The sequence below is a fragment of the Vulpes vulpes genome, chromosome 7, assembly GCF_048418805.1.
Source record: "Vulpes vulpes isolate BD-2025 chromosome 7, VulVul3, whole genome shotgun sequence".
Taxonomy (NCBI): domain Eukaryota; kingdom Metazoa; phylum Chordata; class Mammalia; order Carnivora; family Canidae; genus Vulpes; species Vulpes vulpes.
The window spans coordinates 113,273,565-113,287,200 of NC_132786.1; the positions used below are offsets into that span (position 1 = coordinate 113,273,565).

Below are 13,636 nucleotides of genomic sequence, written 5' to 3' on the forward strand. Positions count from 1 at the left end.
GTCTTTCCTTGTTTCACAAAGCCACAGATAAAAACTCACGCAGAAACGCACTTGGCTTTGCCAAGGCAGTAAACCTTTGGTCACATTTCCTCCCTACAGCAGGTAAGCTCCCGACTACATTTGTGATCTGCCCAAACAGCAATATTGGGCAGCCACGTAATCATTAATTCCACAGCAAACACTGTCCTGGGCAAACCACAGGGCCACAGTTTGCTTTCCATTCTATCACTCACAGATGGGAACAACACATCACCCCAGATCCCAGCCCAGAGAGATTGGCATCATGATGGGACAAATTAGGGATTATTTGCATCTTGAGTCAGGCTAATACAGAGTAACTTAGTTTTAGATGCACTATGCTGTAAAGATATCAGGATAGAGTACAGTGTTTTCTAAATCTTCTTGTTTTTTTTTAAGAGCAGAGAATTAAAAATTTTTTTTTAAGATTTTATTTGTTTATTCATGAGACACACTCTTTCTCATGAGAGAAAGAGGCAGAGACACAGGCAGAGGAAGAAGCAGGCTCCTTGCAGGAAGTCCGATGGGGGACTAGATCCCAGGACCCCCCAGTATTATGCCCTGGGCCAAAGGCAGGTGCTCAACCTCTGAGCATCTGCCTAAAAAAATATTCTTAAAAATATTTTTTTTATTTATTTGAGAGAGAGCAAGAGGAGAGAGAGGTAGGGAGTAGAGGGAGAGGGACAAGTAGACTCCACAAGAAGCCCGATGCTGGGCTTCATCACAGGACTTGAGATCACAACCTGAGCTGGAATCAAGAGTTGGATGCTTAAGCGACTGTGCCACCCAGGCACCCAGGAGCATAGTTGTTGTTGTTGTTGTTTTTTTAATCATCATCTAATAAAGCTAGAGTTGTTCTATTTGAGCTGGACAGGGAGAGCCGTCAGTAGTGTTAAAGTAGTGATTAGGATATAGAACTTGAAAGACTTGGGTTTCAATCTAGACTCTGCCCATGACTTGCATTTCATGTAGCTCATCTAAGTGTCAGTTTCCCCATCTGTAAAATCAGGATGAGAATCTTTTCTATGAAACTGCTGTGACTCCCAAAGGAGACAGTGTGAGTGCAAGTGATTTATAAGCACTGGGCAGGGACAGGAGGTATCACTGAATTTGCCTTGACAGTATTCTCTCCTTTCCTCAGGCCAACTCTCCATTTGCCCCCATTTCACTGTAGTCAAGGCTCACCTATCTGTCAGCTTCAGCTTTAACTCTGGACCTGCTCTGGAGTGCAGGCAAACTGTCTACACAGGGTGTTCAGCTCACGGAGGGGGTGGGGGGAAGGCACTCACGCTTTTAAGTGTCTGCTCTGAGAGCCAGGTAGTAGTACTATCTGATTTTAGCTCAGTGAACATCCCCTTCTCACTTTCTTTCAACACCCCCCCCCCCCAAGTTCTGGGAATAGGTATTAGTGTCATTAATAAATGGGTATTATTATTTCTATCTTACAGATGGGGAGACAGCTCACAGAGGTTAGGAGTGAACTCAGTCATCTGCCTACGAACTGCTTCTATTTACACGTGAGATAAAGAGAATGAAAAAGTCACATCAAAGGACCTGGCCATCTAACAGGGTGTGGTAATACTCTGCTAATACATATTTTAAACTCAAGTGGCTTCAAACCTCCTGTCATTTGATACTGTTCCAACTGAACATCTATAAAGCATAATATGGAGATTGAGCCCTAATAACACAGCTTGGTACATTTGTAGAGCTTTCCTGTGCAGATCTCTAGGGTCTCGTCTCAGGCTTTCAAATTTGAAAACTATTTATTATAAGTGTTCGGCTTTTCTAAAATGGACTTAGTAGACTGCAGCTTTGATGAGCCCTGCTCTGGATGGGAGAACGGGAGGGGAAATGCTGGGGCAGCCACACGCCACATGGAATCACTGCTCCTGACTTCCAAGACGAGGAGATGGGGCAGAGAGGATGACACTGCACCAAGGGATGGAGAAACTGTGGAGAAGGGGTTTGGGAATTTCACTGACTCTCAGGTTCAGATGTACCTTTAAATAATAGTGTTAACTTGACGGGATGAGCACTGGGTGTTTTTCTGTATGTTGGTAAATTGAACACCAATAAAAATTAATTTATTAAAAAAAATAATAGTGTTAGTAGGCTGGAGTTGAATTATTAAAATGGAGATAAAGATGCAGGGAAGAGGACCAAAGGAGGAAATAATTGAAAGTACTTCCGAGTCATTTTAGTTGATGATTTATGACATTTTAGTGTGAGACCCAGATGTGCGCATCGTAACACCCTCCATTATTACGGAAACATCTCCCGGGGACACACTACCAGAGTGAGTGAATCTGCTGCTGCAGGAGTTAGCTGTTCCTTGTTGTGAACCCCCAAAGGCCTCCAAAACATGACTGAGCAATGAGAAAAAGAGGACAACTTTTCTTTTTTTTTTCTAAGTGATTTCCTCTTCTTTCCATGCAAATGGACCCCCTTGCTATGAAATTCACTCATCTTAGGAAAACATCTATATCACACCTACACGGTGTGTCTGTGGATGAGATTTGACCTCAGGGTAATCCAGCCAATAGCCCCATGGGCAGCAGTTGGGAATAGAAAATCTCAGCCTGGGGTCAATGAGGCCAAGGTTATGGGTTTACCGCCTTTGTTTTGATAGATATTCTTCTAATTCTGTCTAAAGGCAGTGTAAATAAATAAAAGAAGGAAGATGAAAGGGGGTAGGGTAAATGAGTGTGTGAAGAGCAACTCCAGGTCCAGCATGATTTCTGGGAGACAACCCCGGGTCCAGGCCCAGTGAGGCCAGCACCATACACAGAACACAGACGGCACCACTGGATCAGTGAGATGCCTCTCCGGACCTGTGGTCTGCCCTACCGAGCTGCTACTTGGGTGTTCGCCTAGAACAGAGGTTGGCACACATTTCCTGTAAAGGCCAGACAGTAAATATTTCAGGCTCTGGGGCCCATATGCTGTCTGTTGCAACTACTCAGCTTTGCCACAGTAGAGTGAAAGCAGTCGACAGTATGCAAACACAGGAGTGTGACTGTGTTCCAATAAAACTTCATTTACAGAAACAGGTAGTGAGCTGGATTTAACCCAAGAGCTATCTATACTTTGCCGACCCCTGATATCTAAAAGGGTTCTGTGATGACTTTGGGTGGGCTGAGTGACAGTGTCTGTTTCATGGAAACTGATCTCTGTCTTGACACCGAGGGTCTCCAAATTCAGTCCTGGTACTTCTTCTGTTCTTTATATTGTAGACTCATGACTTTAAATATCAACTTTATGCTGACAACTTCCTAAATTTATATTTCCAACCTGGACCTTTCAGCTGAACTCCAAATTCATCAATCCAACTGCCCGTTTGGATGTCTCACAGCCATCTCAAACTTGACATGTCCAAAGCTGAACTCCTGACCCCCTGTCTCCACCTGCTCCACTCTTTCTCTCCTTTGGTTGTTTAGCTCGAAAGAAACCGTGAGCTCCTCCTTGACTCCTCTCTCTGTCATATCCAATCAATCAAGAAATACCATTGCTTCTTATCTTCAAAATCTGTCTAAATCTATAGTAGAGACTTTAATCACTTCGAATCATCTCTTGCTTGGATTATTGAAATAACTTTACTGATCTCCCTGCTTTCAAACTTGTCTCCCTAGAGTCTATTCCCAATATAGTGGCAAGAGGGATCATTTAGAAGCCCAAGTCAGAGCACATTAATCCTCTGCTCAAAACCCTCTAGTGGCTCCCCAACAAGGCCCTCATAATCAACTCCCAGCCACTTTTTGAGACTCACCTCCTATCATTCTCCTCCTTGCCTATTTCTCTAGCCACAGTGGCCCTCTTTATTGAGCATCCAGACCTACTCCTATCTCAGGGCCTTTGCACTGGTGGCTCTCTCTGCTGGAATATCCTTCTCCTAAATATACACATAGCCCGCTCCCTTAGTCCCTTCAACATCACTCAAATATTACCATCTCAACTAGAGGGATTTGCTCTGACCCCATTAAGACTGCAAGCTCTCTGTTTCCATTATCCTGCTTTATATTTCCATTGTCCTTATGCTTTTTAACAAGCTCTAATCTTGTTTACTATGTTTATTATCTGTTTCTCCCCACTAAAATACAATCAATGCAGGGTGAGAATTCCATGTTCCTCTTCACTGCTGAATCATCAACACACAGAACAGTACCTGGTACGTGGTAAGCATTTGATAAGCATTTGTCAAGTACGCTGAACACTGAAAATTGCGTGACTGATCAGACTATCCTAGTAGCACTGGCTAAGTGAAATCCCTGACCGAAGCTTGTGCCCAATCTTTAGAGAGAAGCCAGATATGCAAGGTAGGCGGTTGGCCTTATTTCTGGCTCTGTTTTTACTTTTTCTTTCTCACCTATACTCCCACTGTACCTTCTGAGATAAGGTGAGACATATACAAATACGTTCATAGTGTGAGTTTTACCATTTACATACCGACAGTGTAACAACATGTCCCGTTCTGGTTATCAGCTAATGATAAGAGTGACCATTTCTCTGAGTGGATATTATGTGCCAGAATATATGCTAGGTGCTTTTCAGGCTCTGCATCTTGAATCTTCATAACAGCACAACCATGTGGATAGTTTAATCATCTTCTTCTTTAGACATCAGAAAAACAGGCTTGGAATGGGTTACATAAGTTGTCTAAACAGCCACATTTCTAAATAGTGCCCTTGGAGTCTGATACCAGATCTGTTAGCTCCCTGGGTGTGGATTTCCTACCTTTTGCTACTACGCTTCATTGGTATTTATACTTGCATCTCTGCTTCCCCCCAATGTAGTGTTAAATGACCTGTTTTTGGACTATTCAAGCTTTAATAGCCATTAACTTGGATTAATTGTGTGGAGGGACTTATCTTCCCTGTAAAGTCATGCTAAGTGGAAAATAACAAATACCTCCTCACCAAAATAATCAGTCAAGAGCTAAGAAATACAATGGAGCTTCTTCAACCCACTGGATAGTCCCCCTAAATATTTGCTCACGCAGAGTGTGCATTTTTCTTCTCTGGAAACATAATGTTTTAAAATAATGGGACATGCACCTCAAAAGATCTCTGTGGCACTTTAGGTTTGCCATTGTGCTGTGTGCAGCAGGCACAGAGGGAGCCAGGCAACAGGGAGAGCGCTACGGGGCTCCAGAGGCTCGTAAGGGCACGGCCAGCAGGCTTCTGTGCTAGCAGGCAAGCCCCAGCCAAGTCATTGACCCAGTGTGCAGAATGAAAAGCTTGAACTAGATGACCTTAAAGGTGCTTTTCAGCTCTACATCTCTAACATCCTAACCCCTGAGCTTGGTGAGATGAGTCTCCTGTGTGCTCTCATGGCAGCCCCCAACCCAAGCACAGTCCGTGCTCACCCTCTACCCCTAGTTGTACAACCTGGGACAGTGTGGGGCGGGTGGGGGGTGGGGGAGTCAAGTGTCTCTGCTTGTCCACAGCACTTGATACATATTTGTTAAATGAATGAATGAACAAATGTAAACCATCATACATAGCCTGTCCCTTTCTTTCTGTTGACACAGGTTTGTCCCATGAGCCATTTTGGCAGCCTTTAGGCTTCATCCAACCCCACAATGAGTTCCTGTCCTGTAGGTCATTCTAATAGACAAAATATCACTGCACAAGAAGCTGGTGCCTGGCTCCCACCTACCCATTTCGAAGGCTAAGATAATGATCAGGCTGGTCCATGGCCTCTCCCTTTTCTTTTCTTTTTTTTTTTTTTTAAGCAGAGACCATCGCCCTGAGAGCTTCCAGAAGGGAACACAGCCCTGCTGAAAGGGATTTTATTTTTTATTAAATTTATTTATGATAGTCACACAGAGAGAGAGAGGGGCAGAGACACAGGCAGAGGGAGAAGCTGGCTCCATGCACCGGGAGCATGGCCTCCCCCTTAAATGCAATAGTTTCTGACAAGTCTTTATGACTTTATCTCAACGATGGCAAGAACTCCAGTGAGCTGTAGTGCCTTTTCGTCCCATGGCCGAATGATGATGCCAAAGTGACATACACACAGATTTCCTTTATATTTACATTGTTTCTCCTTACATAATAAACGTAAAGATAAGAGCTTCTTATAATTAAGAGAAAACTTCAGAATATCCTGGGCAGAGTCTCAGGAAATAAAGAAATGAAGCCCCAACAGGAGCAAAGTGTTCACATTTCACATGTAGTTAACATTCTTACTTAGAACAGTCATGGTCAAATGTTAATTTGGGATCCCTTGGCCTTCACTGCAGTGGTTCCTTGAGTCTCCCTTTAGGTTTTATGAACTGTTGTCAAAAGCATAATAAAGCCTCCCTGTGTTTACACATCTGCTGAAACAAACCTTATGAAATCCAACATTTCGGTACTGTATGCCCTGTGATGGGACGAGGTGCCACTCACTGTCTCTCTCTGCAAGTGAGAAACCACATCTATGAGGAGTCAAGCATTTATCAGAAGGGGTTTCTGTTTGGTATTTTAAGCTGTATCTTCTGGTTGAGGACCATACAAAGTCCCAGCAGCACCTGCCGCAGAGCTGGCTGGTGCTCAATGCAAGTACGATTCAGGTGTCACCCTGATGCAAGCTGAAGACCCCGGGAAGCATTTCCGTCCCTTGCTGCCCAGCTCCACTCCCACTAAACACTACAGTTTTGCTCCACAGAGTCTACCAGTGTTTCTTAGGACCTGAAAGCAAACACAGTAGGTAGCTGCAGACCTGTGAACTTCTATAAACCTCATCTTAGTCTTGCACATTGCAAAGGAGCTCTGCTGAGGAGGAGAAAGCATGAGCTTAGGGATCAGTGGGCTGGAGTTCAAGTCCTGGCTTCTCACCTCTCCAGACTATTCCCGCTCCTTGAACGGAAATAAGATCTACCTAATTCACACAGATGTGAAGAAATGAAACAGCGGGGGCTGGGAGGGTTCCTTTGCAAACTGCCAAGCATTAAAAATGTCAAATATATAAGAGTAAAAAACAGAAGGAGGGGCAGAAAGAAAAACGAATCAGAAACAGAGAGGGGGTTGATGTCATAATGACACCTGTGTGGTAAGTTGACTTCGTACAAAAGTTCGGAGGAAGCTGTGTCCAGTCTGAGGGAAAAATGAGAACAAATATCACACACTTTCCTTACCCCCACCTTTTCTCCTGTTTCTTTCTCTACAAATTATAAGCATAACAGAACTGACCTAGCTCTTAGAAAAAGACAAGGGAAGATAAATAGGCCAGTTCTAAGAAAAGATGAAGCAAACCAAGCAGTCTTAGTGTCGGAGGCTCAGAACACCCTAAAGATGGAGATGACAACTGTTGCAAGTGGCATCTGCTACAAAGTCCTATAAACAGGGGGCTCTGCTGCTCTCTACCTGGGCCTGAGGGCTGATAGTCACGGGGGCTGATGCAAGATGCTCTGGGGTGAGGCAAAGCCGATGGATGAGGCAGTGAGGAGTGAATGTCTCTCTTCTTCTTCTTCCCACTCACCATTTCAATGTTCACACTGCCTGAGCTAAGTGGGCCTTGCTCTGGCTGGGCAGGGCATCTTGCTACTCAGAGGCACCTGCCAAGAAATAGCTTCATGGGCAAAAAAAAAAAAAAAAAAAAAAATTATCCCAAGATAAGAAAAGGTGCTCTCGCTTTTCAGCTACAAATTCTCAGAGGACTCATCAGTAAGCAGGCCGCTTCCTGGTTTAAGTCCTGCTGCCAGCACCTGTCGCCACCTTCCCCTCGGCTGCCTTCCTCAGGGAGCTGCTGAGATGTAGGGAACTGAACACTTCTGGAGTGTCTTTGGTTGACCTTCTGTAGAGAGGTCACAACACAGCCCACTTGGGTGCATGTGACAGGCGTTTGGACCAGAAATGGTGGGTCAGAGCCTCCAAGGAGAGAGAGCCCAGGGGTTACTTACAAAATCGGGCGAGACTGGAAATCTTCCTGGTTCATCCTCTCAGACTGACGGATTTTCAGGATCTCAGTGTAGCTCAGGTTCTGCAGTTTGCACTTGAACTGGTCCAGGGAGCTAGGCTTGGTTGTAAGAGCTCTCATAACCTGCTCCTTCACCACCTGCATTACCTGTAGATGAAAGGAAGACCATCATTTTCCTGGGGGTTGTCCTCGCCCATCTGGAAAGATCTTCCAGACTTAAGGGCTCCCTATACCCCTGCTTCCCTTCACTTGCACTCTCTCCAAACCTTGAGAGTGCTCTTCAAAGAGCAAACTGCCATAATGTACATCTTCCACTTTCTCTTGTGCTGCTGGAGCCACAAGGAAGGAGATGGATTGACTAATTTGGAATTGGGAGCGGTGGGCCCGGCTGGGAGGAGTGCTCCATTTGCTCAGCATATTACAGGACTATTGCTGAAGTCACGCTGCGAATGATGCAAACTTCAAAAGCGAAAGAAGCCTAAGCAAAAGCTAGGAGTCTGCATTGCTGCTATTTTTTTCCAGAAGAAAATCGCTGAGACACAATTAACTGTGGAAGTCTGGTTGGCGTTGGTTCAAATGAACGTGAAATGATACCCACACTCGCCCCTCCGAGAATGCTTTCCCCACGTAGTTAAGGCCTGAGTGTTCATACAAATGAGGGATTTGGAAATGTGCATGTGCTGCTGCCTTCTTGAGCCAGGCACTAAAAAAAGAGATCTATTAAATAGAACAGACATATCCCATTGGAAGTCTCGAGAAAAAAGAATATGGTAATGTGCTGCCAAAGGACAGGGCCAGCCCACAAGGAGGCAATTAAACATTGCCTTTATTAATGTGATTTCATCTTCATCAGAATTTGTAAAGCAGGAAAAGACCAGAAAATACATAAGGCATCCGAGAGATGTGTAGCAATCTTTCCATTCCTTTTTTTTTGATCCTCCACTGCAGAGGAGAACAATTGTTACCACTGACAAGTATCTACTGTGTGCCAGATACCGTGGTGGGAGCTTCATGTGTGTTCCTGATCTTAACCCACTCAAGTCTAGGAGTTAGATGTGGTCATCATTCTATTTACATATGAAGAAACTGAGGCTCTGAAGTATTAAGTAACTAGTTCAAAATCATACAGGTGGTTGGTTGGTGGATGAGCTGGGATCTGAACCAAGGATGTGAACACTCTACTCCACTGCCAATCATTCCACCTTCTTGGAGTCGCTTAGTAAAGTAAAAATGAGAGAAAAATCACAAATGTACCTCAATTATAAGCTTGGTTCTGTGCCAGACAAATGTTTATTCATCATCTTATTTAATCTTCCCTCCAGTAAAGTAGAATAGGTGTTATTATCACTATTTTAAAGACAAAGAAGCTGAGACTGAACGATTGAGGACTTATCCAAGGCCATATGTATCTAGTTGAATTCTATGACACCAGGTAGCCCCATGTGGTGGATACAGCATGCACTCAATGTTGAAGAGCCTTGGGGTGCTGCTTACCCTTTATCACTACAACTATGATCCCACTCTACTCCTTATGGCTTCTTACCAGTTGTTGGTTGAACAAACCATGCATGGTAGGTACTTGGTAATTGCTCCTAGACTAGTCCTACACCAAAATGGGTTCTCATGAAGTGTTACTGTAACAGAGGTACCAATTTTACAGCATGGGAAAGACTGTGGCAAACCCGAACTTCCAAGTGTGCCTGAGTGCTAGGCGATGGGAAAATCTCCCCACCTTAGAAGCTATCAGGTGACTGAAATGTTCTCCAAACACCTGATGGCTCCTTGCACTTGCTGAGCTCTGTTTAGTGGTGCAGCCGGTCTCCCATGGTACAGGTTGCTAAGCAATCCACTCAGGTTTCTTTTGCCAAGTATATGTCTCTCTCATAGCTGTCCTGTCACCTAAGGATCCGTCCAGTGACCTGCAGGGGTCTACAGGACATTGGGAGGTAGAGCACCTGGTGGTGAAACTAAACTGGCCTCCAGGAAAAGCTAGGAGCTGCCTTGGAGGCCACAGGTGAATCCAAGGCCATGAGTCCCCTCCCCCAGGGATGCCAGGTGCCCTCAAGCTCTGTAGTCATCCGCTGACCCATTGCTTTTAGTGCCCCCATGCTCCGAGGACCCCAGGTCAGCCATGTTTTCCTTTAGTCAACTGAAAATGTCTGAACTGAAGGGAAGACAAGTCATAAGTAATGGCAATAAAAACAAACCTATCTGTTTTGAAGTGATATCAACCCTCACTTTCCCTTATATGCCTGACATGTAGGAATTCAAGTTCACAATAAGAATCCCCTCCACCAGGTAAGACATTTGCATTTTCAGGAGGGCTTTCTGGGAGGTAGTTCATGAAAAATGAATCTAATGGCAGGAATCTCAGGAAACTATGGAAGAAAACTTGGGGGAAGGCAGATCTCTATCAAGTACTCATAGATCTGCTTTATCCAATAGGCACCATTGTTCTCTGAGGACCTGTGTGCCACGCCTGCCCTGTGAAGGGGCCGTTGCTGGTGACAGCAGTGGTATAAAGATATAAAGGCAACTGTCCTCCTGTCCTCTGATTCATGGGTGTTTTGAGGACCATGACTGGGTCCTTCAGTCTAACTCCATTGGTCACCAGCTTACCATACACCAGATGATATTGATAGAAGCAATTAATAAAAAGTTGCTTGAGAAGCATCTGTTATGAAGTCAACACAACAAACATCACTGAGTACTTACCATGTGTCTATAGTGGGTGAAGCACTAGGAATTCAAAGGTGAATAATATATGGCCCTTGCCTTCTGTGAACTAATGATCTAGTAAAAGAGTAGTCAGACATGGGACATGGGCAATGATCATGACAATAGAAGAGTGGATATAATAGACAAGACGGACTGGTGGCCTTTGGTGGCAGGTGGGGGGGGGCATTTCAGAGAAGAGATCCTATGGCTTTTGCAGGGAGAATGGGTATTCAATGCTGTGGGAAGAGAAGAGTAACCTGAGCCTGACCCCGTCATTAACCCCTTTGAGCCTGGGCTATGTCTGAACTGGAACCAGTTACATAAGCATCGTTTCATGCTCCCAGCATAAGGGCAGAAAGGAAAATTTCCACTTGACCTTCTACCTGATTTGTTTCTTTCTTTCTTTCTTTCTTTCTTTCTTTCTTTCTTTCTTTCTTTTTTTTTTTTACTCAAGCAAAATGCTAAATTTGGGATGCTTGACAAATTTTGAAATTGTGACCATCTTATATCATGTGGTATAAACGGTGGTTAAATTTGGTCAAGGCTGAACTATATAACACTTTGCTGTTTCATGAGAGGGTCATCACAGGAGTGGCCTCTTTCCCCATTTAGAGAAACTCAGAGTTGAGTCGAAGAGATAATTATCATCTCCCGATTTTATTTGACCTTCACGTGGGAGGAAGGACATGTAAGAGAGACTAAGAGTGATTAGAATGCCAAAAATGAGGAAATAATTTTTAAATAGAATCAGGTTACTGCTGGGCAAGTTTCAGAGGCATCTCCACTTCCCTCATTTCATAGACAAGGAAAGAGGGCCAAGGGATTCTCTCGCTTCATGTGCTGCGTAAGGGGCTGTCACAGAGACAGTCTTCAGACCACATGGATTAGACACAATGATTACACTAGTATAAGTGGGCACGTGACCTGAACTGACCAATCAGTATCCTTCCCCAGACCTCTGCCTTGACTGGAAGCAGAGCTGAAGCATGCTCTTTTCCCCTAAAATTGACAAGTAGTAACACTGTCTCCTAACATGTGGGAGAGTGGAAGATACTGACACTGATTCTATTGAAATAAAATCTATTGGAAGAAGGGTTTGTGTGTGTGTCTCTGTGTGTGAGAGAGACAGTTAATAATGGTTAAATTGCATTCAACCATAATGTCAATTCAATCCTGACATTTGGTGGTTTTGTTACATGAATATTTTTTGTCCCCATTTGAACAGAATTCTTATCACTTGCAACTTAAGATCTCAAGGAATACATGCAATGAAGTAAAAGAGGAGTATCAGCTTATGGGATAGAGGTTGCCCAGATTGGGTAAAAGTAAGAGAAGGAAAGCTGGATAGAAACAATGAAGCTACTTCAATAGGATATAACTTTAAAAAAATAATCTTTATTTATATGTTCACAGTTGTACCTTTTCGTGGAAATGATTATAATCCCTTACGGTGGTATAGGAAATTCTTCAGCTCCTACTTATATCTTATGTTTAAAATCCACTGTTAAGAGTTACAATTCCTATAGCTTAAGGCTTTCATCTTTTGCTAGATGTAAGAATCCGTAAGTGGGACAATCTTTTAAATTCCCAACAATCACTTATGCCTCAGTTTAAAAGTGAATATCAACCATTTCTTAAGAGTAGGTTGATAAGAAAAGAAAGAAGAAGCCAAGGGGGGCACCTGGCCCCACGGAAAGGGAGGAAAGTGGTTGGTATACAGCAGAGAATGGAAGCTGGTGGAGACAAAGACTGGCTTTGCCTGATTTACTTCACAGTTTTGCTTGACTCTGGCCCTGAGAAGGTCTATGGTCACTCTGTGTGCCAAAGAAAATGACCCCAGTGAAATATGTCATTGACTTTTTTTTTACAAAGACAAAATAGTTATATAAATCAAATATTCCTCTATTTCTTTGCAAAGTAGCTTTCAAAAGGGCTACAATTAATAGTGTTCAGTTGCTATCAATGCTCTCTATGTACCATTTCAAATCAAGACACTCACAACCACCATGCTTGACTCTGTCTTCTTTGGAAAATATCAAACCTTTTCTCATTGTTAAGAAAACCCACAGATGGTGTTGCAGAGGTATCAGCAAATCAATGGACTTAAAACTTCTTAATTACAGAAGATGCTTTGCCACAGACATCAAATAAAATGTGCTTTCAGAATCCAAATTCATTTACTGGTGTTTTCTCAAGGTCAAACTGTGCCTACGGTGTGTTTCTGGAATTTTTCCAGCACATGTTCTCTGTAATAATGTCACAAGTTCCAAAAAAAGTGGGAGTCTCATAACACACATGTACTTCAAATGGAGAAAACCTTTTGGCTCGTTGGAAGATTGGGTTAAAGATGTAAGTTCTGGGGTCCCCTGGCCCCTAACTGTGCTCCTGGTTTCCCTGTTGTTCATTGAAATGCGCTCCTGTGTTTTATTCCAACATCCCTTGAGCCTCCATATGCTCCAAGTCTAGTCACCAACTTGACTCCACCTTCATACCCACAATCCTCATCCAGCATTATTCATCCATTCTCAACAACTGTTTTTCAAGCACCTACCATGTGCAAGGCACCATAAGTGAGATACTCAAAGCTTTGTATCAAATGAGCTCCTAGTCTGGGCAAGTGGATAAGACATGTACATATTTACCTCCTCCAAGGGAGGAAGTGATATTACGATGAAGCAAGGGGGAGACATTCATTCCCCAAATATTTAGCCCCTCTCAAGTGCTGACACACTGACAGCACAGCATTAGGACTTTGGCTGGGAGAAGAGACCAGATGTGGATATGATGAGAGGCAGAGAAGGAGCCATATTGTTGGAAGAAACAGCATGAGCCAAGGTTTGGAGAAAGAAGAGCATAGCCCTGGGTGGGGACGAGTGTATGATGGTTTCATTTATTTGGAAAAGTGAGGTGGGGCTAAGGTCAGGCTGGGCCAGACAGTGGTCAGTATATGGGCTATGATGAAAAATTTGGATATTTTCCCCCTGTAATTACTGATAAG

General features: G+C 43.7%; 1 protein-coding gene across 21 annotated transcripts in view; it reads right to left on the reverse strand.

Annotated features, from left to right (window-relative positions):
* ELMO1 (engulfment and cell motility 1) overlaps window positions 1–13,636 on the reverse strand; it is a 672,133-nt gene that overhangs the window by 34,320 nt on the left and 624,177 nt on the right. For all 21 annotated transcript variants that reach the window (XM_072764753.1, XM_072764758.1, XM_072764757.1 and 18 more), the window contains one exon: window positions 7,904–8,067. In XM_072764753.1, coding sequence (XP_072620854.1) covers window positions 7,904–8,067 — 164 coding nt within the window. The remainder of the gene's footprint in view (window positions 1–7,903; window positions 8,068–13,636) is intronic.